We start from the raw sequence: 14,800 nt of genomic DNA on the forward strand, positions 1-14,800 counted from the left end.
CAAGTACCATCAATTAAGAACATCTGGTGTTTCCATATTCTAAGAACAGAACATCTAAAGGTATTGAATTTCACAGGTGATCTAATAATAATTACCAAAGTCATGTCTTTCCCTTTCAGTTAAAATGCTGCAGGTAACATTAAACACTAAAGTTCAACTCAATAAATAGGATGTAACACCACTGAAACATACTTACAGCTCAGAAATTAGCAATTTCTCTGATTTTATAAATTGTTGGAAACATTTAGTATACAGGGTACTTGCTCTTTATTCAAATAAAAATTCCAGACTTTTTCAAACCTGCAATTTTTTTCCCCCCAGACCGTTGACTTTATGTACTTTTATACCTGTGTGCCAACTGTTTTGTGCAGTAGAAAAGTTAATTTTAATAAATGTATGAATGAATGAATGCATAATTGACAGTAAATTGCTTTACTGACGGAAACGTTTTCAAAACCTTTGAAAATCACAAAAGTGCATGGATATCACAATAACATGTTTCACTAGAATCACTCCAGTACTGACCGATAGTGAAATCAGATCTAGTTTTATACGTTTTCCTCATGTCTTCCTTATCGTACAAGATCATGTGCCTTTAATCATACTCTAAAATTCAACTATGAGATAAACTTTTTTCCATACTTTATTAAGACTTTCACACAAAATTCCAGACTTTTCAAGGTCTGGAAAACAGAATTTCAAAATTCCAGACTTTAAGACTTTCAAGACCTGCACAAGCACCCTGAGTATAATGTAAGAACTCAAGTCAAGAAAATATAAAACATAGGCCTTTAGATATTTTAATCCATAAATGTTACATACTGTTTTTTAATTGTATCTTTAAACATTTTTACAGCATTAAAACATCTTTTATACAAGAGATCAGATTAAAAAAACATGTACAGTTTTCATATTCACATGAGATAGTGTTATAATCAAGTCTTAAATCCTCTGAAGTTGCTGAATTCAGAAACTCTGCAGGGAATCATCATACAGACAGATGTCACATTAAAGAAACACTCCATTGCAACTGGACTCTTCAGGATGAGGATGATGATGCCCTGATGAAGGGTCACTGAATGATTTAATAAGTATGAACAGTACTGTAATGCAAATACTGAATGTTTTATTAGAATGGTCTAGAATTAATGTCATGGAAAAATGAAGCTGATCTGGACGGACGTTACTGAAGGTCTGTGCACCAAAGATTCACGATGAGTAAAAAAAAAAGAGATTATTGTAGGTAAAATTTGCATCTTATCACAAATCCACAGATGGTGCTGCAGGTAATTCGGCTTGTTTTAAATGTATAGTATGTTTTTATTCTGTATTTATGGGTCATTGAGATGCTTCATGTTGTTCCTTTCCCTTTAATTTGACACCTGTCTGTAGGTGTTTTATTAAAACAAACACAAAATAATATGGCAGGAAATTAAAATGAACTAAATACAAAGATTGTTGCTTTATCTGACTTTTAGACACCTGTTGGGGAAAATAAAGAACAAGTCACAAAATAATAAAAGTGGTTTACATTCAAGTTTCATCTGTTCACACTTTAATCAAAAATGTCTGACATTTCTATTTTCATGTAACATGGAGTGACAAACAACCTGGAACAATTTGTAAACCAAACACAAATGACCTAAGGTAGAAGAGGAAAAAATAAATACCAAAGAGATGATCAAACAAAATGAAATTTAAAAAAATAAGAAAATACTTATAACATGTGTTTATTTTAAACACTAGCTTCTGGAAACATTTTCATGTTATTTCTTATTGCAACCAGTTTAGTCATGGTTAAAAAACTGGATTTATTTAAACTGTTTTGCATTTTTTTAAATAAAAGGAAATACCATCTGCTACAGAACAAATTTCACTGCCTGAACTCTGAGACAGGACAAATAGATGTTATTTTAAAAATCTGATTATTAAAGAATTATTATTTACAAAGAATTATATACCTAGTCCTGCCTCCTCAGAGGATTAAAAAAAACAAAAACAAAAAGATTCCCTACAAACTGAACATTCTTGAACATTCGCTCACTTTCAGTCAACATGCATGTATATGAAAACACACTGAACCTTCCTGACATTTTTTGTGTCTATTTTCCATTTGCACATCGACCGTCCCGGACCTGTTTATTCTTAGTAGTGATTCTAAGAGCGAACAACAGAACCCGAAACAGTTGTGTTCCGAGGGTCTGGTTTAACTACAGAAGGGCAGTTCTGATAATTCAGTGCATTTATCAAGGACACTTGAACCAGAGCAGACCTCGTATCGAGGTTCGTTCACTCTGTTGCTTCACCACGTCCGCTGTCTGCTCCGGGGGTCGTCGACCTTATCCTGATCAGTTGGCATATCTGACCACTGTGTAGCATCAGTACAGCCTTAGTGAAGAGAAGAGAGATTTTAAATAATGTTAATAAGTGTCATGCTGTAGCATTAGACACAATAAATCTGGAAATGTACAATCCTTGCCCTCTTGGAGTTTATTATATTATAATAAGTGGCCCACTGTACATGATCCAAGTCATTACAAGGCTACTTACAAAAGAAATTAATCATCTGACTGAGGCTGCATTGAATTATCTTCACTGTTGATTAATCTATTGATATTTTCATGAGTAATCAGTTCATTGTTTGATAAAATGTCACAAAATGTTGAAAATTTTCAATCTGTGTTTCCCAAAGACCAACATAATGTCCTGAGTCTTGTTTGATCCAACACCCAAACATTTAGTTTCCTACTGTAGAGAATAAAAGAAACCAATAAATATTCCCATTTAAGAAGCTGGAATTAAAAAGTTGTATTTTTTTCTCCTTCAAAGATGACTCAAAGCAATTACTAAAATAAAGTGTTATTAATTCAAAACAGTTGACAATTAAAATATAATCCTAGTAGTTTTCAACTGAGATTTTCAAATGACTGACGAAATCTACATTCAGAACTGTTTAATATACAGAAATGTTAACACTGGCCAATCAGAATCAAGTATGCTACAAATCCACTTTGTACATCTAAATATAGTGGTTTGTTCATGTGCAGTAATTTCATCACTAATTAATAAGAGTGTTACCAGGGTTCCTACAGGTTTCTACAAGTTAAATTTAAAACTTTTTAAGACTACTTAGATCAGAATTTAATGTCTATTTCACAGCCATACTTGCAAAAATTTGTGACTTCTAGAATTTAGGAAAATGTATTTATTTACTCCAACGCCTTGATTCCCATTGTTCCGAGTCATTTCTCACTGGGGGCTGCAAAGTTACCAATTATTGGTTCCTAATTTCAATATACACTGTCGGGTTGGAAAATGTGGAACCGAGTCAACTAACGTTACTTTCTTTGCAGCTTGGACATTTAACAGACACTTTTAAACACAACACAGCCAACCAGTTTATGGCAACCGAACTTTAGACCTATCATATATAATTTAATACCTTTTAAGACTTTTTTAAGGTATTAAATATACATTTGGAAAATCAAGACTTTTTAAGACCCTGCAGGAACCCTGGTTATGGTCTTTTCTGTTCAGATACTGTCAAAAGTGCAGACATAGGTCTATGTGTTTTGCCAGAACATTTGCCATGAGTGTCACATGGTTCCTGTCTCTTTCTAAGTGAAATTGTTTTTTCCCCATAGGTGGATCTCGGAGTTCAGAAATAGACGACATGTTCCCTGGACTGCTGACCAACCAGCTTTCACACAGGTAGACCCAGGACGGACCGCAGCCCGATGGACACATTTGGGGAATCGTGTATACATTGACAACCACTAGGGGGGGCTGTGCTGTTGTGCTTCCTCAGAGCAGTGTGGACCTGTGGCTGAGCTCAGGGCTCACACAATGGACAGTCATTCAATGGCAAAGTGAAGTGCCTGCTTGCAAAAACTATTAACCACATTCAGCTGAAAGTGTTCTTATCTCTTAGTCTCTTGCGTTTACTGTCATTGAAATGTAGGTTTCATCTTGGTGCTCATTGGACGTTGTCTGTCCAAACTCCTCCAGCGATGGTGCAGTAGATTTATCTACAACAGCTGCTTGGACTGCAGTATGTGTTCCGTTTTTACAGGATGTCAGATACTGACATAAGAAACGAGTCAAGTAGAAAAGTGCTCAAAGGGTTTTGTCCTTCACATACTTGAGCTGGCTTTTAAAAGTGTCTTATTTATTGATCTTATTTTCCATCCTCATTTGTTAAGTTACATACAGCTCTATTTTCATCACATCCCTCAGTTTCTGTCTCCATGTCTACGTTTTGTTAAATTATTGCAGTCAGGGACTATAAAAACATTACGGATATACTGTTTTAAAAAAAAAAAAAAAAATCAAATATGTGAAAATGGCTCTTCATTGTTTTGTAAATTAGTTTTTTATAATTCAGCATAGGGGCCCTTCATTTTATAAGGGCCCCTTGTTACTTCCTGCCTTTTTTATTTTGTATGCATGGGTGAATGTGGAAAAGCATTACATTTTCTGTAATAAAGAATGTTGGAAAAAGATTCCAGTTTATAAAATGAACTCTGTGTATGGAAATGCTTTACAAAGACCTCGAAACGCCAAAGAGATGAAATACACAAAAGTAAGATGCAGTAAAATAAGACAAGGTACAAAATGTTGCACATATTAATGCGATGAAGTGACCATGTGGAAGCCATTTTTTCTCCGCTACGATAAGAAACCTTCCAGGACACAGAAAAGGGAGAGAGTTCCAGGGAATTCAGTAGTAAGGATGAGTGATATGCAATAAATATTTAGAAACATTTTGGTTTAGTTTGTTTCATAACACTCTAGCAGCAAAACTATTGGTTGAATTCATACCAAATTTGGTTTACAGATTACCAGTGACCCAGAATAGATCCGATTATATTTTGGGAAAAGTAGGTCAAAGTTAAAATTTTGTATCAATTTTTTAAAAGCTTTTTTCTTCTCCCATTTATTTATAATGGTCGAAATTTCAAATGTCTATAAAAAAAAACATCAATTTTCTTTCAATTTGCTTCAAACTTGGCAACTGATATGACGACATCACCACCATAGACATGACAGCAGCTGAATTGATGCCAAAATAAGCTACAATATGTGCGAGGGGTGGGGTTTTGTTGTGTCTGGCACCACTTGTTGACAGATATTAAAACTGTAATATAAATGCTGATGGTGATGGAAATCTATGCATCTGATTTTCAATGAAATATTAAACTTGTGATTTTTGCTGGGGTCTGAACCACGCACCCATGTTCTTTTACATCTAGAGAACATCATCTGTGTTCGACTCAGCTCTGTAGCGCATCAAACCTTCATTTATAGCTGTAAGTTGTGAAATATTTTAACATTATCAAATAAGAGCAACTCCTGCAATCTGGATATTGGTCTTGCTCTGTCTGTCCTCTTCACAGTGTTCCTAAATCTCTCTATTTCACTTGTTAGTCTGTTCACCTGTATTTCCCAACAGCCTTAGCAGGTCTCCTCAGTATCTCTGCACCCGTCCTCGTCCCTGTAGCCCCAGGGCTCTGGTCACCATCCGCCTGGCAACAGCACAGTCTGTCCTTGGACGTTCCTTCACTGGCTGGATGAACTCTGACAACAGCACAGAGCGTCAGAATCCCATGACTTCAGCTGATTCACAGATTACCCCCCAGCACTACTCTGATATTCACCGTATCGTCTACATCACAACTGAATATAGAGAGGGGTTTAATGCTGAATGTCTTTACCTGCTCGTCTAATGGCCTTGCCTTTGGCTTTTTTACTCCCATCAGCCAGTGCTCGTGTCTTGAGCAGTGGGTGGCAGATGGAAAGGGCATGGAGTGCTGTAGTAGAGAAAGGGAAATATGTGATGCATGTTATTATTAAACTGCAGTTTGTGATACTCAACTTTCATTCCTAAAACCATTAAGACTGACCTGCTGACTCGTTGGAGAAAACCCCCAGGGCGTGTGTGTTGTCCACCCACTTGATCTTCATTCCTCCATCACTGGATGAATACAAAAGTAGGTTTTAGTCCATGTTTGCTGCCTGGCCAGCCATCCAATTTTCACAGTGTATTCAATACTGAGAAAACAGTCTGGAATTGGGCCAATCGCTGTGAAATATGCACTATCTATTCTATACCGAGGGGCGGGTGTTTTCGCAATGCGTCATATGCACCGACTTCTTTTTGTTGCGAGTCAAAGTCAGTTCCAAGTCCACAAATCTCTTTACAATTCTTGTCAGCCATTAACTTGATTCAAAAATAAGGACTGAATTACAGATTACACCCTGTATTCTCAAGTTTCTCTGACAAAAGCGTCATATCCATCTTATCTGTGATTGGTTGACTCTGCGCTGTTAGTCCCGCCTTCATATTTGGATTCAAGCCCCATGATTCCAGACGGATTTCTCATTGAGAAAGACAGATGGCTGGACAGGCAACATGTTTACTGTGTTGGTTTGATTAATTCATAAACATTTCCCAGAATAACTGCTTTCATTTATCTAGGTTGAGCTACACTAGTAGGGCTATTTTTTTTTTTTCCAAGATCAAATTTTTGTAAATTGTGACTACAGAAAAAATCTGAGACACAATTAAGATGGACCCGGTTTTCAAAGAGTAAATGTAAAAGACAGAGGAGACTTCTAAGCTATTGTGCTTAAATTAGAATACTATCCTTAAAATACAGTACAATACAACCTGAAAGGACCAGTGTGTGATATTTAGTGGTGAAGCTGCAAACTGTAACCATCTAAAACCCCCGGCGTCACTCTTCCCTACAGTGTCTGCAAAACTGTAGGAGGTCCTCATCACAGCCATTGTTGGCTCATTTGTTCTGGGTGTTTTAGTATGTATCATAGTAATAACTATGATCCAGACTCTAACAGTAGATGTAGTAGGTGACAATAATGCACCTCAAACTCTGGACACCACCCACAATAAAACAGAAACAGTAAGAGGAGGAAGTCTGTTCTGAGCTACTGCAGACAGATGGTAGACTCTGTGGAAGGTGACCCACTACCTCAGTAAATACTCTACATCACTAAAAAAAAACACACTGGAAGTTATTTTCACAAGATTATATATGAAGGAAAACATAACGATTCAACTCTATTCCATTTCTGCAGTTTGATTCTCCACTCCACTACATCCTCCACACTAGACCTTAATTACAGGGTTTGTACACATTTTTCAAGGTCAAATTCAAGCACTTTTAAGGATCATTTTCAAATTTTTCCAGCACAGCACTTTACCACTGGGGTCAAATCCATATTTACGGGAATATATATACACTCATGATTATTTTTTTCACTTTTTAAACACAATGATGTACATGGTATTATGCTATAAACATCTAAAATTATGTTTCATAATAGCAAAAGTTTAGAAATTAAAGGAGAACACAAAGTTTTATCCAAAAAAAGGGAAGCCACTTAGTGTTCTTTGGGCACACTTGCACCAAGACAAATATTAAGATAAAAATTTATAGGTAAGGTCAAGCGGTGACCCAGTTCCATGTTTGGTGTTCAATAGGCTCTATCTTTGTCCATATATAACCTATATCAATGTGTGTTACATATTTCATTAGGTATTTGTAAGTACTTAAACATAGTATGGATGATGATTGCATAAAATCACATTTTTGACCAAAAATATTTTAAAATATGCTCAGTAACACAGTTTCTTCAAAAGTCACTTAAATTTGCCTATGATGTATTAAATAACATATTAAGCTACACTAATGTCAAAATTTAGGAAAATAATTTGGAAACTTTTGGATTTATTGACACAGATTTAAAGTAACATGTTTCAATGGGCATTGTGAAACTGTTTTAATTCTTGATCCTATTATGATGTAAGGACCAATGTGACTAGAAAACAAGACCAATATTTTTAATCCAAGCATTTATTATACATCACAGTAATAAGCTAACAAATGAGTGCATATAGAATAGCGTAAGAGAAACTTGGATTTTTCTCATAGATGTGCATGTTCCCTTGACCTGACACTTACCAAGAGTCTCTTTTTTTTTTTCTCACACAAGTTTTATTTTTCACAATGTATCACCTCTCTGTAAGTAGCTTTGGCATGAGTTACTATTAAAAATAAATGTCACTTCACAGAGTTACAGTTACAACCACTTTAACTAAAATTCAAGCACTTTTCAGACCTTGAAAACACAAAATTGAAATTCAAGCATTTTCAAGGATTTCAAGCATCCATACGAACCCTGCATTTAATAATTAAACCTGTATAAACATATTAGCTCTTTGCTCATACCTGTACTCCGTGAAAGCATCCAGGAGGTCATCTGTCTTGAAAACAGACGGGAAGTCATAAATCTCGATAACATGGGCGAACTCATCTGAATTCATGAACACGTTTTCATAACCGGAGTAGTCATTGTGTACATGTTCAATGGAAATAGTTAATCCCTCCTTCAGATGTGCCTTAATCTGAGAAGACAAACACAACAGAATTTAAGTCGATATAAAGTTGCATCAAGGTAATAAGAAAACCTTTAGATTTTGGTTTACCTCTTCAGTTACATCGTCTGTGTTTGCATTTTCTGTCTGTGACACACCAGTAACATCCTCCTTGTCCTTCTCATTCTCTTCCAGTGTCATGGACGTGATGTCGGGCAGACTCTCATCAAATATTTCTATCTCAGCTTCATGCAGACTCAGCACTAAGTTTTGTTTCTGCTCCTGGGGGCAACGTGGGGAACAGTCAGCACCATAATCAGAAACACTGTCTGTTACTCTGGGGAACGGCTCCTGTTTGGTTGTGGGTGAGGACTTTGTGTTTTCTGTGGTTTCAGAACTGGAAAAAGGGTCAGAGGAACTATTGTTGCAACTGCAGCTACCAGACGCTGCACTTGGCAACTCCGGGTCTCCTGAGGGTCCTTGTGAGTTCTGTAATGACAGTCTCTTCCGTGCAGCTCTTGGCATGTAAAGTGGTTTATCTGGCCTCTTGGGTCCCCTACTGCGAAGAGACGCTGAAGGTTTAGGTTTGGCATCTCCTTCTGCCTCCTCCCTGCTTCTTAGGGATTCTTCACTCATGCTATTGTTGCTCTCCAAGTCACTATCTTCCTCCAATTCAGCCCTAAAAAAGTACAAATAAAAAAGTGTGTTATAAATGTACTTCTTACTTGACTAACATATACATGTGATTTGCTCTTGTAAGGTCAGTACCTGAGCTCAGAATAACAGACCACTACTCTACGGCACCAGCTTTCCCCTACTGAAAAAGTGGTGAACTGTGGCAGGTCCTCTATGGTTCTGTGGATCAGGTACCGCAGTCTGCTGGGCAAAGGCGGGAACAGGAGCACACTGGACCGGGACACAAAGCATGACAACATGATGCATCATTTTACTTTGAAATAACAAGTGGTGCCAGGTCAAACAAACCCCGCCCCTCGCATGTATGATGTCATCATGTCTATGCATGTGGTGATGTCAGCATATCAATTGCCTCTATATATGTGTCAAGTTTTAAGGAAATTGAAACAAAATTGATTTTTTTAATAGACCTGTGAAATTGTGCCCATTATAAGTAAAAGCGAAAAGAAAAAAGATTTTAAAAATTCATTAAAAATTTTAACTTTGACCTACTTTTCCCCAGATGTAACCACATCTATTCTGGGTCACTGGCAATTTATAAACCCAATTTGGCATGAATTCAACCAATAGTTTTGCTGCTACAGACATGTAAAATTTCGCCCATTATGAGTAAATGGGGCAAAAAAGGAAAGATTTAAAAAATTCAGTAAAAATTTTAACTTTGACCTACCTTTCAAAAAATGTAATAGCATTTATTCTGGGTCACTAGCGATCTCTAAACCACATTTGGTATGAATTCAACAAATAGTTTTGCAGCTACAGACATTTGAAATTTCGCCCATTATAAGTACAGGGAGAGAAAAAAGATTTTAAAAATTCGTAAGAAATTGAAACTTTGACCTGCTGTTCCCAAATGTAATGAGATCTATTCTGGGTCACTGGCAATCTATAAACCCAGTTTGGTATGAATTCAACCAATAGTTTTGCTGCTAGAGCATTAACAAACAAACAAACCGAGCCAAAAACAGTACCCTTTCCTCCCTTTCGAGGGGCGAAGTAATAATGCCAAACCTGCCAGATGCTTGAGTTAATCTCTACCCTTTCCCATTGTTATGTTCTCAGACTTACCTTTTGCGATTGTTCCTCTGTTCGTATGTTTCCAACTCCTCCATGACAAGATGCAAGAATTCATTTTCTTGCTTTGGGAGATAAATTCCATCAAAACAGGGAAACGCCAGGGTGGACAAAGACGACGTAGTCCCGGTGACAGAGCAGTGAACTGAATTTAATACTAAGTTGACTTAACGGTAAAATAAACCAACCCTGAGACAAATGCAAGATGAAAACGGTGTTTGCTCAGCAGGATAAAGTTGGAAATGTTATCCACAGTAACAATACCTGAAAGTAGTTTAACATACGGAAAGTAGGTAGTAATGTTGTGATTTCGCTTCGTACACTATTTTACTCTAAGCTAGCAAACCTTTTTACCAATTAACAGCCGAACACTGGGGAACGCGTAGCCTTATTTCCATTATTATTCAACTTTGCTCTTCAGTTGGTACCGTTTTCAGTGAGATTTTGTTCCCAAGAGTGAAAAAAAATAAATAAAACAATCACATTTAACTGCATGCAGTGTTCAGTAATTTCGGAGCTAGTTACCATTATCACCCGGAAATGGATTGAATTTTCCAAGAAGAGGTTCCGGTCTTTTTCTTTCCAAAATAAAAGCACTCTGTATACACATCTGCGACGCAATCTAACGAAATAGTGATTTTTACACTTAAATGTATGTTATTTTCTCCCTTTTTGAAACTAAAATACTTCCACGTCTCCCTAACACAGTCACAAAAAGCACAATAAATTTTGAGACAAAAAAAACCCAAAACATTTATTTAGATAAAACAGAACATCTGTAAGAAAAGTAGACCAGCTGTATCAAACACAATCTAGTACTCATTTGTGGAATTAGGAGAGTTTAAGGTTACTGTGGTGTTTAGTGATAAGTACAAAGGGGATAACATTCGCAATGCAAGAAATTCATCATCTGAGAAACATATAACATGAGTTTTAGTGCAGTTGTAACATGACAAGACACATCAAAAGGTACAGGGTCACGTTATCATGATTTTGTGATGGACTTATCAGTAAACATGCTCCATGTTTGGAATCCTCAGTCCAGAACTTGTGTAATCCATGTTTGTTTCACAACACACACTTTCCCCCAAAGAATCCCATTCATGCACAGGTAGACAAAAAATAGCCTCAACATAAGGCTACAGCCAACTTAAAGACATTGTTTTACACACCCTTTAAAAAATTACTGCTTGGCCAATTTCTGGTACTTTGCATCATTGGCAAAAAATACACTTTAGTTAAATCACTCAGGATAACCGTGTTCAAAAAATGGCATTTAACACAAGGGCACTCTTGACAACTAGCATGATTTCTTTATGGCCTCGTGTATAAAAAAAGACATGAAACACATTTATGAACATAAACATTTAACAAGAGATACACAGTAAAGTACTTATAAATAACAGAGAAAATGATCAAATGAAAATTATATACAGCCATTCAGGTGAAGCAGACATCCAAACACATGCTGCCAGATTGATGAGGAGTATCTGTTTAGAGTCTTCAGCCTGTACAAGAAGCTAAGAAGAAAAAACAAATCTTGTTAGAGCATAAACAGACAAAAGCCAGTTAGGGTTTTAAATGTCATCACTGCTTCATGTTTGGATTACACGTCCTGCTATGAAATGTATTATGACATGATAGAGACAAACTGTGTTTTGTGAAAACTCCTGAAACGTTTTTTTTAGAAGGCTGTCAAACTGAAGCTCCAAAGAATTTTCCATTGAAGTCAATGAATAACAACAGTTTTGAGCATGTCCTTACCTCAGTGTTCTTTATCTTCCAGAGCCAATACTTCTGTCTTCGAAGATGGTAATTTCAACCTAGGACATTGTGAGTCAGGGAAAATACAGCCATGCATGCACAATAAATACATAAGTAACATTCTAGACAATCAACAAATTAGTTACATTAATGGAATTATGTTGCTCCATTTATGTAGACAAATAGTCATTAGTAAACTTATCTAAACTAAACTAAATAGTCCCAAAACAAATCATCTCATGTCACAAACAGATTCAGTCAGAGAGGTCAATAATCAAATAATTGATTTCATGTTGAGGATACAACTCGGAGACCTCTCTCTATAGGGTCAGTCAGCAGCAAGCCCCTGGGAGCATAGATCTTCTCATTCTGGTCCTTAATGTACCTGGCAATCTTCTTCAACACCTGTACACACACAGAGCCACACATGACATACACATGATTAGTGATATGATCAATTAATTTCCATTTTTGACACAGTTGTCATCAGAGGCAGATGCATTCACGAAGCCTGTCGACCGAAGATGAAGGCCAACAGATGTGGCAGGCACAAAGAACACATCTACTGCAGCAAACAAGCATTACAAAGACATCATGGGAAATAAATGTTCATTTCAGTTCAGCCAGTGTGTCTTAGTTAGTGTCATCTGTTATTTTTCTTTTAGTTTTTTTGAGATGCAAAAACAGAGAATAAAACACTGCAGCAGCTAGAGCTGCGGCAATGATGAGTTGCACTGCTAACAGATAATTGAAGATTACAGACCCTTGTCAGCAATCAAAAATGTCAGATATTGTAATGCAACATGTCTGTGACCCCCACCCCCATAGATTTAGTTTTTTTAAAATGCCCATCTCCCAACGATGAAGGATGCTTAAAATCAGATTCATATCAGTGCTATTTTTGACAAAGGAATGAGACCGAGCTTGTATACATTTTCCACGATGAAATGTGTTGCAGATTTTGAGTATGAGGTACAGACAGCCTCGATAATTCCTTCACAGCCGAAGTGTATTGAAAAACCCACTTGATTGTCAAGTATGATATACACCATTGAGTAGACATTTCCCCTCCAGCAGAATGTATGCATGAGCATTACCTTTTCATAGTGGGTCTCCATACAGAGGAAAATTGTATATGCAGTTAGGCAAGCGAGGCATCCCTCCAAGTAAGACTTCCCTCCAAGTTTTTCTGCCTCTGCATACAAGTTGTTTAGAGTCTGGATGGTCTCTTCAAATTGTTGCTTATCAACCTGAAATCACACAAAATTAAATATATGAGAAATTGCAAAAATTAGCATTTATCCTCCAAATAAGGGTTTTTTACTTAAAATGCTATGAATGTCAGAGAGAACAATGCCTTTTCTTCAGCATTGAGTCTCTTTTTACTTCCACAAAATGAACATGAATCATGACCTCATACAAACACTAAATTGTTTAAGACAATTTTAATAAAGTCTCAATCTCTAACATATGGTATTGATATTTCTAATTGGGTCAAAATGTGTTGTAGGCCTATTCCAGCTTCAATGTCCCCAAAATCCTTCCAAAACATAGATATTCGTGAAAAGTTTTAAATGTACAGAACTTGAACAGAAATTCTGCTGAAGCATGTGAACTGTCAAAGTCCACAAAGTTTTATGGAAGAATGTACTGACAGTAACTTCATTGAAATGAACAAGGATTACAGATATTTAAAGAGTTTCCTTCTTCCTTAAGCCCTAACTGTGGTTGGACTTTGAATAAATCATAATAAACTAAATCCACTACTGATCTACAGAAGAAATGTTTCAGCTTTTCATGTTCTTTTACATAAATTAAGACATTTCTTCCAGAGACTGGTGTGGAAACGCTAAAGCCTGATGTACAAACGATGAAGCACAAGAATGCAGCAAATCAAGTGTACAAACGAAAGCCAAGCTTCCTGGTTAAGAATATGAACTGTGTCAACTCTGTACATACTCTTGACTCAAGTTCCGAGGGGAACTTTGTCTGAAACTTGCAGATGGTTCCTGAACTGTAATCTCTCTGGACAAAAACCTTTGAGGAGACAGCAGGCTGCTGAAGGTCCTGTAAGCTGTGGGTCTGAAACAAAGATTTAAAAAATAAATAAGCTTTTGTTTTGCATGAGCTATTAGCATTTCAACAGTGGCATCTACTGTTCGAACAGCAGCACGTCAAGTAGACGGGAATCAGGGCGGGTAGACGACACAGATTCTACTTAACATAACAGCTATGATACGGTTAATAAACCTCACACTATCTAATTCATTTACTTATGTCCATATAAAGTGATGTCAACAACCACTTTCTTAACACAAAAGCAGGATAGTCTGGTATAATAAAATGACGCTCTGGTAATGCTAACAGCTAATTTGCTAATAACACGTTAGCTTACGTTTCCTTGAACCATGAACGCAGCGGGGACATGTAGCAACGTAAGTGTTTAACAACATCCAAAACACAAATCACCGAAAACAACGCAAGAACTTTAACCAAAGGACATCACACTTTTGTTTTGAGACGAATAAACACGTAAAATATCGTACCTCAGCCATAGTGGGGGTTTCGTAGCTGTCTGCTACGCATCTATCCACCACTTCCAACTTCCGCCAGTCCTGCACCATTTCCGGTCCCTTGTTTTCATAATAAAAGTGTTCTGATAGCTGCACTACAAACACTCGGTTTTTAGCACATCGTCCTAGCATGTTAGTGTTTCTATCTTGGTTATATTTACTCAACGTTTAAGTCAAATGCTAAAACGGAATTAGATGACGTCTGCCATGGCCTTGCTGGTAGATATTTACTAGTGTGTGTGTGTGTGTGTGGTGGTGGTGATGGTGGTGGGGGGGTTGCTTATTTCAGGAAAAT

At 36.8% G+C, this 14,800-nt stretch overlaps 3 protein-coding genes across 4 annotated transcripts in view; 1 reads left to right on the forward strand and 2 right to left on the reverse strand.

Moving 5' to 3' along the window:
- loxl2a (lysyl oxidase-like 2a) overlaps nucleotides 1-4,502 on the forward strand; it is a 45,299-nt gene extending 40,797 nt beyond the window's left edge. Inside the window, exon 14 of the mRNA XM_030134048.1 lies at nucleotides 3,645-4,502. Coding sequence (XP_029989908.1) covers nucleotides 3,645-3,715 — 71 coding nt within the window. The 3' untranslated portion in view covers nucleotides 3,716-4,502. The remainder of the gene's footprint in view (nucleotides 1-3,644) is intronic.
- On the reverse strand, nucleotides 1,368-10,698 carry r3hcc1 (R3H domain and coiled-coil containing 1). Its single transcript, XM_030134051.1, has 8 exons — nucleotides 10,163-10,698; nucleotides 9,167-9,304; nucleotides 8,510-9,077; nucleotides 8,253-8,428; nucleotides 5,904-5,974; nucleotides 5,715-5,810; nucleotides 5,437-5,577; nucleotides 1,368-2,388 (listed from the first exon to the last, which is right to left on the reverse strand). The coding sequence occupies exons 1-7, from the start codon at nucleotides 10,204-10,206 to the stop codon at nucleotides 5,468-5,470; spliced, it is 1,203 nt and encodes a 400-aa protein (XP_029989911.1). The 5' UTR covers nucleotides 10,207-10,698; the 3' UTR covers nucleotides 1,368-2,388; nucleotides 5,437-5,467.
- Nucleotides 10,699-10,895: 197 nt separating this feature from the next.
- On the reverse strand, nucleotides 10,896-14,578 carry golga7 (golgin A7). Of its 2 annotated transcripts, none has more exons than XM_030133865.1 (6): nucleotides 14,479-14,578; nucleotides 13,892-14,014; nucleotides 13,030-13,182; nucleotides 12,236-12,337; nucleotides 11,933-11,991; nucleotides 10,896-11,688 (listed from the first exon to the last, which is right to left on the reverse strand). In XM_030133865.1, exons 1-5 carry the CDS (start codon nucleotides 14,554-14,556, stop codon nucleotides 11,944-11,946), a joined length of 504 nt encoding a protein of 167 aa, XP_029989725.1. In that variant the 5' UTR covers nucleotides 14,557-14,578; the 3' UTR covers nucleotides 10,896-11,688; nucleotides 11,933-11,943. The 2 variants fall into 2 exon arrangements, with proteins under 2 accessions (XP_029989725.1, XP_029989726.1); XM_030133866.1 differs by lacking the exon at nucleotides 14,479-14,578 and adding an exon at nucleotides 14,328-14,455.
- Between the last annotated feature and the right edge of the window lie 222 nt (nucleotides 14,579-14,800).

This window comes from Sphaeramia orbicularis, chromosome 5 (genome assembly GCF_902148855.1).
Source record: "Sphaeramia orbicularis chromosome 5, fSphaOr1.1, whole genome shotgun sequence".
Lineage (NCBI taxonomy): Eukaryota > Metazoa > Chordata > Actinopteri > Kurtiformes > Apogonidae > Sphaeramia > Sphaeramia orbicularis.

What these genes read in the sequence shown, in the direction of transcription:
- r3hcc1 (XM_030134051.1), bottom strand. Translation starts at nt 10,206, where the DNA reads ATGGAGGAGTTGGAAACATACGAACAGAGGAACAATCGCAAAAG. An exon ending in GATGCTTTCACGGAGTACAG is followed by an intron (nt 5,975 to 8,252) that starts GTATGAGCAAAG and finishes GTATTCATCCAG; the next exon opens with TGATGGAGGAATGAAGATCA. An exon ending in CAAGGCCATTAGACGAGCAG is followed by an intron (nt 5,578 to 5,714) that starts GTAAAGACATTC and finishes TGCTGTTGTCAG; the next exon opens with AGTTCATCCAGCCAGTGAAG.
- golga7 (XM_030133865.1), bottom strand. Translation starts at nt 14,556, where the DNA reads ATGGTGCAGGACTGGCGGAAGTTGGAAGTGGTGGATAGATGCGTAGCA. An exon ending in CCTCGGAACTTGAGTCAAGA is followed by an intron (nt 13,183 to 13,891) that starts GTATGTACAGAG and finishes GTGTGATTTCAG; the next exon opens with GTTGATAAGCAACAATTTGA. An exon ending in TAGAGAGAGGTCTCCGAGTT is followed by an intron (nt 11,992 to 12,235) that starts GTATCCTCAACA and finishes ACAATGTCCTAG; the next exon opens with GTTGAAATTACCATCTTCGA.